The sequence below is a fragment of the Canis lupus genome, chromosome 18, assembly GCF_011100685.1.
Source record: "Canis lupus familiaris isolate Mischka breed German Shepherd chromosome 18, alternate assembly UU_Cfam_GSD_1.0, whole genome shotgun sequence".
NCBI lineage: Eukaryota > Metazoa > Chordata > Mammalia > Carnivora > Canidae > Canis > Canis lupus.
In genome coordinates, this window is record NC_049239.1 from 42,714,069 (window position 1) to 42,730,625 (window position 16,557).

Genomic DNA, 16,557 nt, shown 5'->3' on the forward strand with positions numbered 1-16,557 from the left:
GTGGTCACAGAGAGCTGACTCTTCCTGTCTAGTGTTTTCACAAAAAGCCCAGGGAAATATACTTGAGCTTCAGAGCAAACTGAACCAGGTATTGTCTCCTGGATGCGTTAGATGAGGCTGATGGTGGAATCCTGAATTCATAAGGCACGAGAAGAAACCTAGTCTTCCCCCCACTGTGTACGTTCCCCCGATGGGGAAAGCTGGGCCAGTGACGGGGGGGGAGTGTGTTAGCAACAGAGCAGAAACCCAAGGCTCTCCTGCCTGGTCCCGTGTGCTCTGTACTGTCTTTGCCCTGCTGACCTGTGCTCACAGAAGCCTGGACAGGGGCGGTGCTGAACTTCCATGTGGTTCTGTGCCTAGAAAGCCTGGAATGAAGCTATACCAGGCTGCTTCGAGGTTCTGGTGTGCAGCAGGCCTACAGCTCTTCACACCTGTTTCCCAGTAGAAGGCGGTCCTGTCCGGCACAAGATATTGGGATCCGGGCCCTCTTCTGCTCTTCCTTCCCCACATAGGAACCTAAATTCAATCATCAGTTTATTTTTGGGAAGAAGCCAATGGGTCTCAGAGGTGCCCTAGAAGAATGTGGATGGTCTTGGGGTGCCTGGGTGGCTCAGTTAAGCATCTGACTCTTGATTTTGGCTCAGGTCATGATCCCAGGGACATGAGATCGAGGCCTGCATGGGGCTCCGAGCTGGGCATGGAGCCTGCTTAAGATTCTCTCTGCTGGCCCCTCCCTGTGCACTCTCTTTCTCTATATGTTCAGAGAAACTTCTCTAGTAACAAACTATAGAAATGATCCCTGAAAGTATAGTCTTTCTCTCAAAAAAAAAAAAAAAAAAAGTGGATGGTCTTTCTTGCCTTGGGAGTGCCAGAGGTTTTTCTATGAAAAAGAAAAAAAAAAAAATTCCAGAAAGGCTGCCTTCTGTCAGGGTGCCTTCTGTCAGAGTTCCACACAACCCAAGGCACTCCTGGCCAAGAGCTCAGAGCACGGGGCCCCAGGCCCAGTATGACACCCTGACCAAGCTGCTCCACCTCTCTGGACCACACCTGTGAGGGGCAAGGGGAGCCTTGGTTTTTCCTTCACTGCTACTTGACTCCCTGCTCAGGTGTCTTGATTTGGCTGCTTCCTCTGATGGCCAATTCCTAGCACAGCAGCTCCCTGCAGGGTTGGGGGGCAGAGGGCAGGAAGCCCCTCCCATAACCTCTCCCTGGGAGCCCAGGAGGCTAGGTGAGGAGCCCCAGGAGGCCAGGTGAGGAGCCCCGCTGAGTCAGCAGCAGGGTGGGAGGCTGGGGCTTCCGCATGCCAAGACTTGGATGGGCATGATCTCATCTCCTTCTGGAACTGGGGTGCTTCTGTCGAGTCCAGGGGCAGCCTTCCTCAGGCCTGGGCCAGGAGGAGGTATCATGAAATATAAGGCAATCAGGAGCCAAGGAGAGTTAAGGACATTTATTTCACATTCACACATCTGTACATTTTCTATAAATAACGTAGAGCTGAACTATGTACAATTATCTCTTGCCCACTCCCAGGCTGTCCCTCCCTCTGGCACCCAGTGCCAGGAGACTCTGCCTGCAGACCCTGCTGTGTATACTGAGCTCAGCCCTTCCCCACCCCACCCTGCTCCCTGGGCAAGGTAGCCAGTGGTCTCTGGGGCACTCCCAGCCTGACCACTTTGCTCTCTGATGCCAAAAGCAAGGCAGACCTTAGGGAGATTGCTGCTCAGTGAAAAGGAGCCCCTGGGTGCTGCTCCACCACAGTGGTGGAGGCCCAGCGGCAGCAGCTGCCAGCTTGGGAAATGTGTATGGAAGGAGGGAGGCCGCCACTCACTCTGCTGCCCCGTGACTCTCCCTGCCTTTCCCTGTCCACCTCTCGCCCCAGAGGCAGGCCTCAAGCTTCCCCCACTCCGCACCAAGGGGGACTTCGCCCAGCACCCAGTCACGCCGGGTCACAGAGGATGGAGAGCCAGAGTCCTGCATGGGAGGGTCGTAACACCAAGGACGAGGAACCACAACACGAATGTCTCAGGGACACGCAAGGGTGGGCTCGTACTGTACTCAGAGTTCTTAGAAGCCACTGGCCCAAAGGACAGACAGACATCACTCCTGAGCCCTGAGGGGACAGTAGGCTGGTCTCCTGGGAGTGGAGAGGGAGCAGGTGGAGGAAACCAGCCGAGCTCGGTAACAGACACTAAGACACGCTCAGACACACAACTGTGAACCAACTAAGCCACGGCTAGGGCCTTGCAGAGAACACACACGCAGCATCATGCCCTTGCGAACAGAAGACGCAAGGGCAACCCCTGGACTGGGGGGCTCTTAACCCCTCCCATCAGCTCGAGACGGGCCGGGGTGGGGTCCTGAGATCTTCCTCACTGCTACGAACTGCAGCCACATACGAGAAGAGACACAACACAGAGTAGCAGATCTCATGGGCCTAGAGGGGAGAGAAAAACCAGACAGATCAAATTCCTGACATGCTGACATCTCCATGTGTGGAGATCTGCCAAGCAGGAAACTCTGCCCTCACGCCGGGCTCAGGCTTCACAGCTGGCCGCAGGGAGAGGGAATCTGCATGTGTGTCTCTCTCCCGGGGCTGAAGATTTGTTTCGGCTTCAGTTGAACCTGTGGCATCTAGACCAAACTCAGCTCTCCAAGCCTTCCTCGTCCCCCTTACCCCATGCTCTCAGAGGGCCCGCCCCACGCCTGCGTGAAGGTCCCCAGGGAGCCCTGCGCAGACTGGCCTGCCGGGCGGGGTGCCATACTCACCATTGGTGTCTTGTACTTGTGGCTCACCACTTCTTTAATTTCAGGAACTAAAACCGGACGGGCAAGAGACAAAACAGAAAGTTCAAAACTAAGAGCGATAGTGCCACACTCCCCCAGGCGGCAGCGCCCGGCACCAGGGTCCCCGTCCCCACTGTGGCCTGTCCCAGTGGCTGCAGCAGCTTACGCTATGACAGCTTCTGCCCCGCCGCTGGGGGACGAGAGGACACTGCCCCAGACTCCTCAGCCAGACCTGTGAGGTCTGTTGTGGCTCCCTGCTCCACGGCTGCGACTCTACCCGCTTCTTCGAGAGCCTCAGCACGGGAGTGGGCTGGCCTTTCACCAGCCTGTTCACTGCTACTGGCCAGGGCCCCGAGGAGCTGCGGTGGGGCCTTCCCCCCTTTTGGCTGGGTGAAGACAGTTGTCTCTAGCCTGTGCCTCACCTTGCTGGGATGCCCCAGAACTCATTCCTGTTACCGGCCCGAAACTGTTCATGTTAAGCATGGTTCCCTGTACTCCCAGCCCCTATGCAGAGGGTCCTTAGGCTGGATGAAGAAGTGGCATGGTACTAAACCCACCAGACTTGTAAGCTTCCTTCCCTGAGTGGCAGGAGAGGCCCAGGCCTGCCTGTGTGAGGGAGAGCGTCAGAGGGCTCTGGAGCAGACACATCGAGCAGAAGACAGGCGAGTACGGCACCCGGGGAGGGAGGTGACAGGGAGCATCAGGCAAAATACACACATGTCCACAGCCCGGAATGCAAGGCTAAGTAAGAGGCACCCCTGCCCCAGCCATGCAGGGGTTCTGCTTGGCCAGAGGAAGGAGGAAGGCCCCCCGGGGCTCAGCCATCCTGATGGCCCCTGGAGATGGGAGCAGAGGGGCGTGGCGTCCCCCTGGGGGCCAGAAAAGGTAGGATGAGAGTTGGCCACATCTTCTTCTGACCCTGGGAGGTAGAATGCAGGGGGACCCAGGGTGGAAAGGGAAAAAACTCATCATAGGTAGAGCAAGAAGCCCAGGTCCTTCTCCTGAATTGAAAGATTCCCCCCAAATATCTCTCTGGCAGAAGAGAGAAGGGAGCACGGGGTGGGGGGTGGGGTTCGGGTGGAGAAAACTCAGAACCAGTGAGCCAGCACGAGGGTGGGGGAGTGGGGGAGGCTGGGAGGAAGAGGGTGGGGAGAAGAGGGATGAGACAAACTGGCAATGTGAGCAGCTGGTCTGGTTGAAGGGAGCCCGTCCCACCCCCTGCAGGGCCCAGGCGGGGGCCTGGGGGGAGGCAGCACGAGAGCCGAGGTCACTTTACCTGCTGGAGAACGAAGGTTTTCATAGCAGCGATGAGGGGCACAAAAGAATGAAGCACAAACACAGCAGGAACTCAAAGCCCCAGGGTGAGAACCCGCTACACCACTGGTCAGCGTCAGCGCTGGGCTGCAGGGAGGCTGGCTCCCAGCCTCGGCGACAACTGCCCTGCCTGCCTGTGAGGCCCACTGGGCTTCCCTGCCCTCTAGAATGAGGCTGCCTGGTCCACCATGCACCGCTCCTGTGGCACAGAGGCTCACAGACACTGGGGTGGCGCCAGGGCGGCTGGATGGAGCACTGGGCCACTAGGAAGAGCTCAGCAGGCAACATGAACACAGCAGAGCTTGGAAACTGCCCATCGGCTCTGCCCCAGAACTTTCTGAGCACCAGCTGGCCAAGGGAAGGTGACGCCAGCTCACGGAGCCTCCGTGGGAGCGTCTCTGAAGTCTAACCCCGTCTAAGGCCACTTGCTCCTCTGGGACCCATTCCCTAGCAGCCACTGTCTCGCTCTTCTTTCCTCCTCCTTCCCCTTGCTCATTGCAGGTTCCCTTCTCTTCCCTAACACTCCTAAGCCTCCTGACCTCTCTGCAGAGGTGGCTCTTCTAAGTCCCTCCTCTGGAGCGCCGAGGTTTGAGTTACTGCCATGTGAGTCCAGACCTAAGAGCAAAATAGTGTAATTACCAAATTCCTCCAGGACAAAGACGCCTCGGACTGTATTGCACTTTTTAATGTGATTCAGCTCTATGAAAACCTGCAAGAGAGGGAGGGAGGGTGGGGTCAGGCCCGGAGGCTCTCCCCCAGCCCCACAACGCCCCGCTCTCCCAGCTACAGCCCCACCCCCACACAGAAGACCTAGTTCTCCAAGGGAGGACCGAAGGAATCCACACACACACAACTCAGAAGCGCTAAGAAGCGAAGACAGCAGAAAGGGCATGTACCTTCCGCTCCTGGCCGGAGGAGAAAGCATGGGAGAGAAATGAAGGCGTTAGTTTTAATGGTCAAACCCAACCCGAAGGCCCCTCTGCTGTCCTGGGCTGCCCGCCCATACCCTCTGCCCAGGGCAGCGCTTGGAGGACACGGTGCCCCAGGGGTCTCCCCACTCAGCCCATCAGCTCTCTACCCTTCCATGCATCCTCCTCCGGCGCAGAGGGCTGGCACGGGCGCAAAGCTCCCCTCGGATTGTCCTTGGGGTGGGAGGTGTTCATATCTTCCTCGAACAAAATCCAGGCTCTCCCAAGAAGTACACGGTGATAGAATAACAGCCACTGCTTAGGAGCACCTACTAGGAGTTCTACAAATCCTATTGGCATCCTTACATCCATGTGGCCCAGTGTGTAAGTAGTCTCGTTTTATAGAGGAGGACATCGGATCAGAAAGCTTATCTGCCCGTGAATAACAAAGCTGGGCTCTGAATCCAAGCACATCGTGACTCCAAGGATCTATCTGTTACCCCACCCTGTAGTAGTCTACCAGAGGGTCCAACGTTTCCTCAACTCCAACGGACTGTTCGTGGTGGAAGATGGACCCCAAGGCCGTTCTCTTGTTATCAGTAGGGGCCTGACTCCCCCCCTCTCTGCGGGATCTCTCTTCTAGGGCAAAGTCTTAAACTACAGACCAGCTTGTACATATCTGTGGAATGGTTAGACATTAGGTCGGTCCAGAGCAGGAGACCCCATAGGGGGCTGGGTGTTGTTTAACAAGATTTCCTCTTCAGAAGGTGAGGCATCGGGGGAAGCCACGGCACTAAAATGCGGTCAGAAGCCTGGTCCCCAAGAAGTGTTGGCACCTTTGTGTTCCAGAAAAGTACTCCAGTAAACCTCTCCTTGGGCGGACCCTAAGGTCTCAAGTACACTATTTAGTATGTCAAAGTCACAGATAGTAAATATATTGCTGGATATATACCATCACACCAAAGCTGCCCAGTGAGATTCCTAGAAGAAGAAACTAACATGGCAAGGGGAGGAAGAAAGCCACAGAGCCCAGGTGTTCACCTCCCCTGAGTATCTGCTGCCTGGCCAGGGGCTGTGGTGCTTTGCACATTCGGACCTGGCTCAGAGCCTCAGGGGGAGGAACCAGTACATCAGGAAAGGGGGAGGGAAGGCACTTGTGTGAAGAGTCAGAACTGGGAACGGACCTGGGATGATGCGCTGGCCTCAGAAAGGAATTAGCTTAAGGAATGTCCACTGAGAGAAAAAGTAACACTGTGTTAAAAGACCAAGAGAAAAAAAAAAAGTCAGCTCCTATGGTGGAATCACAATGAGAGAAAGATGTATTCTGAAGTGCTCCCCAGTCAAAAGAAGGGGAATGGGCCTGTGAAGCAGGGGACAGAGTGGGGACACTCAGAAGGACGAGAAGAGCAGAAAGAAGAATCAGCAGGAGAAATAGGCAAATAAACATACATACTCCAGGTAGGACAGACACGAGCCACACACACACACACACACACACACACACACACACGTGCATGTGCACACGCGCTTCACGCACGCCAGAAACACGCGAGGAGATCAGCTGGTCTAGACTCTCGAAGCGAAACCACCAAGCAAAAGCACACCCTGGGAATAAGGGAAGGCAGACACTGTGCGAAGAAGGGCCAAGTGAGACGCTCCCACTCACACTGTGCTGAGTCTAATGGGCGGAGGCAGCCTAGCCACCACGGCTCCCTCTCTTAGCCTGCTGCCCGCAGAGGCTCCCCACCGCACCTTCACGGTGGCGCCAGGGTCACTGTGCCCTCCCTCTGATTCCTCTCTCTGGTGCAGCTGCTCCGATCCTCCCACTAGCCCCACAGGCCCTCAGGCTCACTGGGAAAGCATGGGACCCGGACACTGAGCCTTGCTGCAGATGGAACGACAGGGCCAGGAAGCCGGTGCTGCCACTTGCACCTACCTGGTTGTGCATGAACTTGAGATTGATCCCTTCTAGGGTGACCTGCAGCAAGCCACCCTCACCAGTCTTCATGTCCTGCACAGGGAACTCGCCACCCAGTTCAGGGCCTGTGGTGGGGAAGGAGGTGATCAGCTCACTGGGGAGGTGGGCCACCCATGCCCGACTCCCTTGTCAGGCCTCTGACGCTCAGAAGGACGGACAGAAATAAACAGAAAGCACTCGCTTGGGGAATCGTTCTCTGCTCACCAGGTTTGATGCTTTGCTGCCGGGCAGCAGCCCGCTCCATGCTGTCCTTCACACAGTAGTACAGCTCCCGACACTGCGGCACACAGGGGAGAGAGCTGTCCCGTCATCCCAGCCTTCCAGGGTCTCCCTGCTCTGCTCTCTAATGGCTGCCAAGGGCCTGGGCCGATGCCCGGGTGCCAGAGACAACTTTATTTACGTATCCCACACCACAGCCAGAGGCAAAGTGGGGCTCAACATGTGGACTGTGGGATTTTAACTTCCTTGCAGGGAACTCAATACTTTGCCCTCAGCACCCACCCTCCACCCAAACAGAGCTCATGGGTACCTTCTTAGTATAGAATTTGTTGAGCTGAGTCTCAGAGCCATTTCTACGCCACAAGCACAACACCTTGGTCTTGGGACAGTAGGTCATGTTGATGAGCTTCTCATACCACCAGCGCTCATACACCGTTCCGATGTTACTACGTAACACCACACAGTCATCACACACCTGGAGAAGTGCACAGAGTGCGTCAGTGGTTCTTGTCTCTTAGAGTCTCCATCATCCCAGGCCACACCACCCTGTTTCCCATGGGGAAAGGATGGGACCACTGGCCCTGGGGGCACCGCTATGGTCAGGTTCTCTGATTTATGCTCATAGTCTTCCTTTGCTGGAGACATAAACACCAAACTGCTGGACATACTGTCCACTAAAAGGTTTACTGAAAAAAAAAGAAGGAATCACTGAGAGGAGCCTGTGAGCAAGGAAGAAAGCTCAATCAGTGTTTCAATTTTCACCTCACCCCATGTCTGTCACCTCATACATGCTCTAGACTTGAGAGGGTGTCTCATGCCGCCATGGGCCAATCTTAGGAACCATCTCTGTGGATGAGCGCAAAGCAGGGGGGATTATGGCAGGAGAAAAAAATGGAACCATTTTCTAATACTGGCTCAGCCTCAGTTCTGCATAAGTGTTTTAAGTAATTAATCACATAAATGACACATAGGCAATGCTTATTGCAAAAAATATTCTATGACACAAGATGATATAAATTAAAAGGCAAACTCCTCCTTCACATTCTTTTTTAAATACCACAGTCCTTTTAAATTAATTAATTAATTAACTTATTTTCAGAGCGAGAGAGTGAGTGTGAGCGGGGACAGGGAGGGGGAGAGGGAGAATCTTAAGCAGATTCCACATCCAGCGTGGAGCCCAATGCAGGCTGGATTCACAACCCTGAGAGTTCATGACCCGAGCCAAAATCAAGAGTCAGACGCTCAACTGACTGAGCCACCCAGGTGCCCCCTTCACATTCTCTTCTTGTTCAACATTCTCCCTCTAAGATCAGACTATGTTAGGTTTCTGGCTGTCCCATTACTTAGCTGTGTCACCCTGAACAAGTTGATCTGCATCTACATTTCCTCACGTGAAGATTAAATAAGTCAATGTGCACAGACTTCTCAGAACAAAGCCAGGCACATAGGAAGTGCCCTAGAGCTAGAATACTGTGACAGCACTATAATTACAATATAAAAAACATAGCAATGATTATTATGACCCCATTGATGGTTCTCAAATTTTTCTCCATACGAGACCCATCTTCTTGAGTTCCTGAACCTCTCTCTATCTGGATGGCTCACAGGGAGCACCTTGGATCTTATCATGTCCAAATCTGAAGTCAGCATTTCCTTTTGCGCAGATCCTCCTTCTGCATCCCCTAGTTGAGTAAATGGTGTCACCATTCACCCAGCTGCCCAAGCCAGAAGTGAAGGAGTAATGTGAGACTCCTTTTCCCTCTCACTACACCACCAAGTCCCACCCTCTCACTACTCCCACCAAGTCCCACTCCAGCTGTTAATTCCGATTTCTTTCAAGTCTAAACTCAAAGGTCACTTCTGAGGGGTCATCCACAACTCCTAGACCCTCTGCTATGTATTCCCATACCACCTGCCTCTGAGCATCTTCTCTCATAAAGCTCATCATACTTTATGACACTTTGTTTCAATAGATGACTTCTCCAATGGCTTGTCAACCCTGTAAGGGCAACAGAAACCATGTCTCCCTTATTCACTGCTATAACTGCATACCCAGAGCACCTGGGATTTGTATGTGCTCCATAAATATTAAATGAAAGAAAAAGGATCACACAAGACTACCAGGTTTAATCTGCTACCTGAGTTACTAAGGTCCTAAAAGCCTCATGAAGAACAAGGTCATAAAGCATCTGAGTAAAAATTAGAATTCTAGCCTTAGTCTGACTCTATAGTTTTCTCCAGGTGAAAAATGAAGACTACTGCCCCTACTTTCCACAATGCTTTAAGAACACCAGGTAAAGGAGAGGGGCAGGACAGGTATTTAGACATGACTTCTAGGCTGGGAGAGGACAGTAATAATGCACCATACTCGCCTATGCTGCTGGTGGAGATATAAACTGGTATAGTCTTTGGGGTGGCATTTGGCAGAATCTAAAAATTTTAAATCTAGGGAAACCTGGGTGGCTCAGTGGTTGAGTGTCTGCCTTCTCCCTCTGTCTATCTCTCTGACTCTCCCTCTCTGCGTCTCTCATGAATAAATAAATAAGTAAAATCTTAAAAAAAAATTAAAAAATTTAAAAAGACATTATCAAGATACACAGTCAAGTATATTCAAAGAATAATTATTTTTTTTAAAAGTGGGAGGGACTAGTTGAATGACTTATGGTATACATCCATATAACATCTAATAGCTAACAAAACAAAACAAAACAAAATTAAGCATCCACTTAAAAAAACAGAGACAGGATACCTGGGTGGCTCAGTGGTTAAGCATTTGCCTTCAGCTCAAGGTGCGATCCTGGAGACCCGGGATCGAGTCCCACATTGGGCTCCCTGCCTGGAGCCTGCTTCTCCCTCTGCCTATGTCTCTGCCTCTCTCTGTGTGTCTCTCATGAATAAATAAAAATCTTTAAAAAAACAAAAACAAACAGATATGGGGCACCTGGCTGGCTCAGCTGGTGAAACATGCCACTCTTGATCTCAGGGTTGTGAGTTTGAGCCCTACATTGGGTATAAAGCTTACTTAACAAAACAAAACAAAACAAAACAACAAAAAAAAAGATTTAGATAATATGTAGACATGGAAAGATGTCAGTCATAAATTAAGTGGAAAAAATAAAACTATATAACAATATTCGTAGTTTGATACCAATATTGGTATCAATTGCTAAACATCAAAACGAAATTACATACAGGTAAACTGTATTTATACAACACACAATTTTAAAAATCACACCAAACTCTATAATGCTGGTTATCTCTGAAACACAGTATGGAAGGAAATGAAGGGAAACTTTTACTTTTTATTTCATTTACTTCTCTATGGTTTGAAACTTTCGCAACATATACTGTTCTACTTCTGTAATTTATCATTTTTTTTGAGAGAGAGAGAGCGAGAGCGAGAGCATGCTCATGTGTGAACAAGCAGGGAGGGCAGAGGGAGAGGGAGTAGTATCTTAAGCAGGCTCCATACCCAGTGTGCAGACCCTGACATGTGGCTTGATCTTCTGACCCTGAGATCATGACCTAAGCCGAAATCAAGAGTCAGATACTTAACTGACTGAGCCACCAGGTGCCCCAGTCTATTTCTGTAACTGAAAAAAAAAAGTAATAAAGAGGATTTTTTAAAGTCTTTGCAATTGCTCTCCCAGTGATCCTGCAGCCAGCAAGCTATGCAGAGATGAGAAAGTCAGGCTAAGTGTAGTGGGTGGCTAATGGAGTAAAAAAGGTAAAGTCTTATTTAGTGCTTTAAGGGAGAGGCGTCTATAAGATGATAGATCCACCCATACTCCAGGGACTTCCTATGAGGCTCCCCTGCATGGTGGCTAGAGTCAGTCTTATACTTTAAGGAGTCTTCTGGATATTTATTTATTTATTTATTTAGATTTTATTTATTTATTCATAGAGACACAGCTAGAGAGAGAGAGGCAGAGACACAGGCAGAGGGAGAAGCAGGCACCACGCATGGAGCCCGATGCGGGACTCAATCCTGGGTCTCCAGGATCACGTCCTGGGCCACAGGCGGCACTAAACCGCTGCGTCACCGGGGCTGCCCTGGATTTATTTTTTAAAGGGAAAAGAAAAGGGTGAGAATCACCTGTCACCTCTTTGTGGTACAGATGTCCTAAATTGACCCTCAGCTCGAGGAAACACCTGGCCAAATTCTAAAACTTCAGTGACATGAAAATGACTCTTTTCTCAGCTATACCAACGCACATGTTTCTGCTTTAGGCCAGAACCCCCACCCAATGTTTGATAAACCACTCATTCAAAAAGCTATGGATGTGAAAATCAAACTCAACTAAATCAAAAGGAAACAGAATACTTGTAAAATTATTTAATTTCACTACTTAATATAGGAGTTGTACTTGGTTCCTACAATTATGTAGAAGACATTCATCTTAGAATTAAAAATACAGAAATAAAGAAACAATAGTCAATTTCCTTTGCAATACTGGGATAAGGAAGGATTTTTCTACCTATGACTCAAAATCCAGAAGCTATTTTAAAAAAAAGACTTAGGGGGATCCCTGGGTGGCGCAGCGGTTTGGCGCCTGCCTTTGGCCCAGAGCGCGATCCTGGAGACCCGGGATCGAGTCCCACGTCGGGCTCCCGGTGCATGGAGCCTGCTTCTCCCTCTGCCTATGTCTCTGCCTCTCTCTCTCTCTCAATCTCTCTGTGACTATCATAAATAAATAAAAATTAAAAAAAAAAGACTTAGTTAATTCAACTATATAAAAGTAAAAAAACAAATTCTGGCAAGGGTTGGAGGGAAGGTATAAATAAATAAATAGATAGATAGATAGATAAATAAATAAATTCTGCCCACAAGCAAACTCAAAGGACTGATGAGGAGCTTCACAGGGAACAGATCAGGCTGCCCACATCTAAACCCACTGATTACCAAGAGAGAGATGACCATATGGCGCAACAGGAAATATACAGCACCACCCATGAAGTATTCTTGCCAAAACACTGAATCTGAAACTCACCAAACCCCTATATTGAACTACTAGTTAATAAAAAATACAAGTGATGGAGAAATGTGTTAATACCAAACAGATGCAATCTGCAAAAAACTGAGAATGTGAGATACTCTGTAGGGCAAATTTCTTCAACAAAATAAATGGCAAAGTGGGAAGGGAACTATTATATGTTAAGAGATACTTTATAATTATATCAGCCAAAGTTATCAATACATTCTTTTCTTTGGTCTGGTGATCACACTCTGAGAGCTCTTACAGAGCCTGCGCATGTGTGAAGGGAAGCAGGTGCAGCATCATGCATAGCAGCACCATTAGCAACAGCACAAAAGTGGAAGAAAACCAAGGGCACATATCTACACTGACTGGTTAAGTCAACTATAGCACAGTCATACCATGGAATACCATACAGATGGAAAAAAGAATAAGAGCCATGGAAAATACAGTGAATAATGTCGTAATGACTTATGGTGACAGACGGTGACCACGCTTATCATGTAAGCACTGCATAATGTACAGAATTGTTGAACCACTACGCTATATGCTTGAAACTAATATAAAATTGTATGTCAGGGATCCCTGGGTGGTGCAGCGGTTTGGTGCCTGCCTTTGGCCCAGGGCGCGATCCTGGAGACCCGGGATCGAATCCCATGTCAGGCTCCCGGTGCATGGAGCCTACTTTTCCCTCTGCTTGTGTCTCTGCCTCTCTCTCTGTGTGTGTGTGTGACTATCATAAATAAATAAAAATAAAAAAAAAATTGTATGTCAATTCTTCTTCAACTTAAAAAAGAGAACCCTCTTTTTGTACTGGTATAGAGATCTCCAGGATATGTTCAATGAGAAAAGCAAGATACAGATCAGTGGATAAGATGTACTACCTTTCTGTAAGAAAAAAGAAAGAGAACTTATGTTCATATTCTATTGTGTTTGTATAAAATACCACTGGAAGGTACAAAGGAAACCAATTAAGTGGTCAACTATAGGAGGAAGGGATGAGGTTGATGGAAAATTGAGAGGAAGTGGATGAGAAAGAGCGCAAGATTTCCCAATGCTTATTGGAAGCATTGACTTATGGACAATGTGACTATATCATCTGTTCAATATATATTTAAAGGAAATGTTGGGGAATCATCTATTACATTATTTGCATAAGAGCCTGACAATTTAATGATAGATGGATTATAAACACGAATGAGATCAAGTGAGAGAAATATTCTGACGTCAGTTCTAGGAGTTCCTTGTGACTCTCAAATGTTCGTTTGAGACATCTGAACTAGCATGAATTAGCATTTACCTCCATGAAGAAGATGTCTCCATTTGTGTCTGTCCCTGCATGTACCACAAATGTCTGCTTTTTCATGTGCCGGCTGCCACTGGACCGGATAGAGAGATCACGTCCATTCTGAGAAAAGAGAAATCTTTTAGGCACATCCAGGTATCTCTCTCACAGAGCTCTCTAGGCCAAGAATTTCGTCCCCAGCCCCCAATTCAGCAATTAAATTCCTATCAGCTTACTTAGCTATAGGCCACGAGGGGCATGTTTTCAAACTTTTTGATCTTAGGCCCCCCAAGAGTTTATGTTTATGTGAGTTATATTTATAGATCTTTATATTAGAAATTAAAACTGAACAAAATTAAATATTAATTCATTTAAAGTCATTATTAATACATCCATTATATGGTAATATAAATAACTTTTTAAAATATTTCCCAAGACAAAAAAAAAATGAGAAGACTGGCACTATTTTATATTTTTGCACATGTTTGTCTTTAAAAAAATAGCTGGATTCTTGTATCTGCTTCTGCATTCAATCCATTGTGTTATGTTGCTTTGGTTGAGGTATATAAAGAAAATCTGGTTTCAAGATATATCTTTGGAAAAGAGAAGAGTATTTTAATAGCTTTTCCAGATAAATATACATATTCTTCTTTGGTAATTATACCAAAATTATACTTGAGAAGTAATAGTTTCTCATAGTTAGTTGCAATAAGAAATCTGAAAATCCTACAACGAACATTTTATACTTTGTTACATGAAATCCATTTGTCTGCCTTGCATTTTGAGTGGTTCTTTACTCATCCTTGAATTTGTAACACTACACAATGGTATTCCGGAAAATACTGGCTTAAGGAGTAATGCAGCTATTCCAAACATTGACACATTTCGTTATAGAATATCAAAAAAATCACACTTATTAATATCATCAGTCTCATTACAAAAATCTTTATTTAAGTATCAGGACGCCTCAAGCTTAAAAATCTGCCAAATAAATACCCAACTCTGAATAACCACAGTTATTCTTCCAAGTAAAAATGATGTCCCATGAGCAAAGCTGACAGTTCACCTTGCAACTCAAACTGTCACAAATTGCTTTTCCTTGAAATTAATCATCATATGTTTGTTTGCAGCACAAATCCTTCCTGTATATTTTTCCTTTTGTCACATAAAATATTAAAAAGATATATAATCAATGATCAGATTTAATAAAATTAATGATTTTAACACTTTCATCAAGAACATTCATAAGTGAAACTATTAAATTTCTTTCTCCTTTTTTAAATTGGAGGTGCATTCTGATGGCTACTAGCATGGTTTAGCACCACTGTCTTCTCTGTGTGAAGGTAACCACAGTTTCATCCACCACTGCTTTTGTACCATCAGTGCAAATGTCAACCCAGTAATAAAAAGGCAAACATTTTTGTACTATTATGAAAATAGTTTTCATCTCGTGGCTCTTTAAGGAGGCCACAGATCATATGTTGAAATGGCTGTACCAGGATGGTTTTAGTATAGAGAATCCTACCACAGAACAGAAGGACTAAATCCTCATCTAGACTCAAAGCCCAATTTTTAAAACTGGGGGTCTTGAAAATGTACAGGCCAAGAAATGACCTGTGGGGAAGCCTCTGCATTAGGTGATAAGGCCCAAGCCTGGGAGGCGACAAGTGCAGTGGGAGGGGAGCCTAGGGGATGGCCCAAATATGCTTACCAGGTTCACCAGCTGATCAAGCACTTCATTGATTTGCTGGCTGTACACAAGCCCAATATGGGACTTTCCCATTAGGCGCCTCACCTTCTTCCGGATGTCATTCTTATTTACCTGGAAAGCCAAAACGAAATCTTTTTTTTTTTTTTTTTTTTTTCCAAAACGAAATCTTAATGAGGGATCTGCTCTCCTTGCAACTTAGAGGGAATGTACAAGCAAGTTTCCTGCCATTTGAGACAATTCTGAGTCCACATCACTGAATGTGAGAGAAAACATTCAATGGCCTATTCTGCTAACAGGCTAGGAAAGAAAACTCTGGCTGTCTCTGGATGGTTTCTGTAGAAAAATAGCTTTTTTTTTTTTTAAAAAAGATTTTATTTATTTATTCATGAAAGACACACAGAGAGAGAGGCAGAGACACAGACACAGGCAGAGGGAGAAGTAGGCTCCATGCAAGGAGCCCAATGTGGGACTCGATCCGGAGACTCCAGCATCACGCCCTGGGCCGAAGGCAGGCACCAAACTGCTGAGCCACTAGGGATCCCCAGAAATAGCTTTTAGAGCAAGTCTGGTTCAAATGGATTTGGGTTCAAGGAGATACTTCCTCCCTATTCTAAACCAATACCATAAACATTCACCCGTAAAGAGGCCCTAAGAACCACTGGGGCTCTCAGAATATAGTTCAGAAACAAGGCCTTAGAGTAGCAACATTCTGGTTCAGCCATAGCAGACACCTTCCCAGGGTTCAGGACCACCACCCTTTCCCAACCAGAGTTCACTGAAACCCCTAGAGTTCAACAGAGAGGAGTGAGCTTTAGAACAGAAAATGAAACAAACTAAGTCAGCCTATCAGGTGTTTTCTGCATCTGTTCAACTAATCCCTTCATATTTAGAGAGGCTGGGAGAACAGGAGGAGGAGAAATCCAGGAGCTCATTCTCAAAACAACTCTCTTCTACCCATCAACCCCAAACTTATGTTTCCCTTTCAAAGCAGGATACTTCCATTTGGTAACCTTTGTCTTTCACAGCTATAAAACCAAGTGCAACCAAGTCAAACTAGAACCTACCATTAAATTTTTAAAGAGTAGTTCTTTTACATCTATGGAAAATTCTATATGATAAAGGGCTAGCGCTGAAAAATGAATTCTGACTATCCTAAGGTTTTAAAAACTAATAAATTTTTTTTTTTAATTCACTGTATTCTCTGGGGAGTTCTATCGCCATCCTAAAACTACTTAGCAAAGGAAGTCCATTTAAAATTCAAAATAGGGGCACCGGGATCCCTGGGTGGCTCAGCAGTTTGGCGCCTGCCTTTGGCCCAGGGCGCGATCCTAGAGTCCCAGGATCGAGTCCCACGTTGGGCTTCCTGCATGGAGCCTGCTTCT

At 47.6% G+C, this 16,557-nt stretch overlaps 1 protein-coding gene and 1 pseudogene across 50 annotated transcripts in view; both read right to left on the reverse strand.

Annotated features, from left to right (window-relative positions):
- Nucleotides 1-742: 742 nt before the first annotated feature.
- LOC119864322 lies at nucleotides 743-815 on the reverse strand (annotated as a pseudogene).
- Nucleotides 816-1,432: 617 nt separating this feature from the next.
- MADD (MAP kinase activating death domain) overlaps nucleotides 1,433-16,557 on the reverse strand; it is a 41,468-nt gene continuing 26,343 nt past the window's right edge. For 24 of the 50 annotated variants that reach the window (XM_038563372.1, XM_038563371.1, XM_038563373.1 and 21 more), the window contains 7 exons: nucleotides 15,176-15,286; nucleotides 13,480-13,587; nucleotides 7,514-7,678; nucleotides 7,189-7,261; nucleotides 6,943-7,049; nucleotides 2,767-2,813; nucleotides 1,433-2,434 (listed from right to left, as the gene is read on the reverse strand). In XM_038563372.1, the coding sequence (XP_038419300.1) occupies nucleotides 2,790-2,813; nucleotides 6,943-7,049; nucleotides 7,189-7,261; nucleotides 7,514-7,678; nucleotides 13,480-13,587; nucleotides 15,176-15,286 (588 nt within the window). In that variant the 3' untranslated portion in view covers nucleotides 1,433-2,434; nucleotides 2,767-2,789. Of the gene's footprint in view, nucleotides 2,435-2,766; nucleotides 2,814-4,737; nucleotides 4,808-4,994; nucleotides 5,004-6,942; nucleotides 7,050-7,188; nucleotides 7,262-7,513; nucleotides 7,679-13,479; nucleotides 13,588-15,175; nucleotides 15,287-16,557 lie in introns of all 50 variants that reach the window. The other 26 variants (XM_038563358.1, XM_038563357.1, XM_038563356.1 and 23 more) reach the window with 4 other exon arrangements.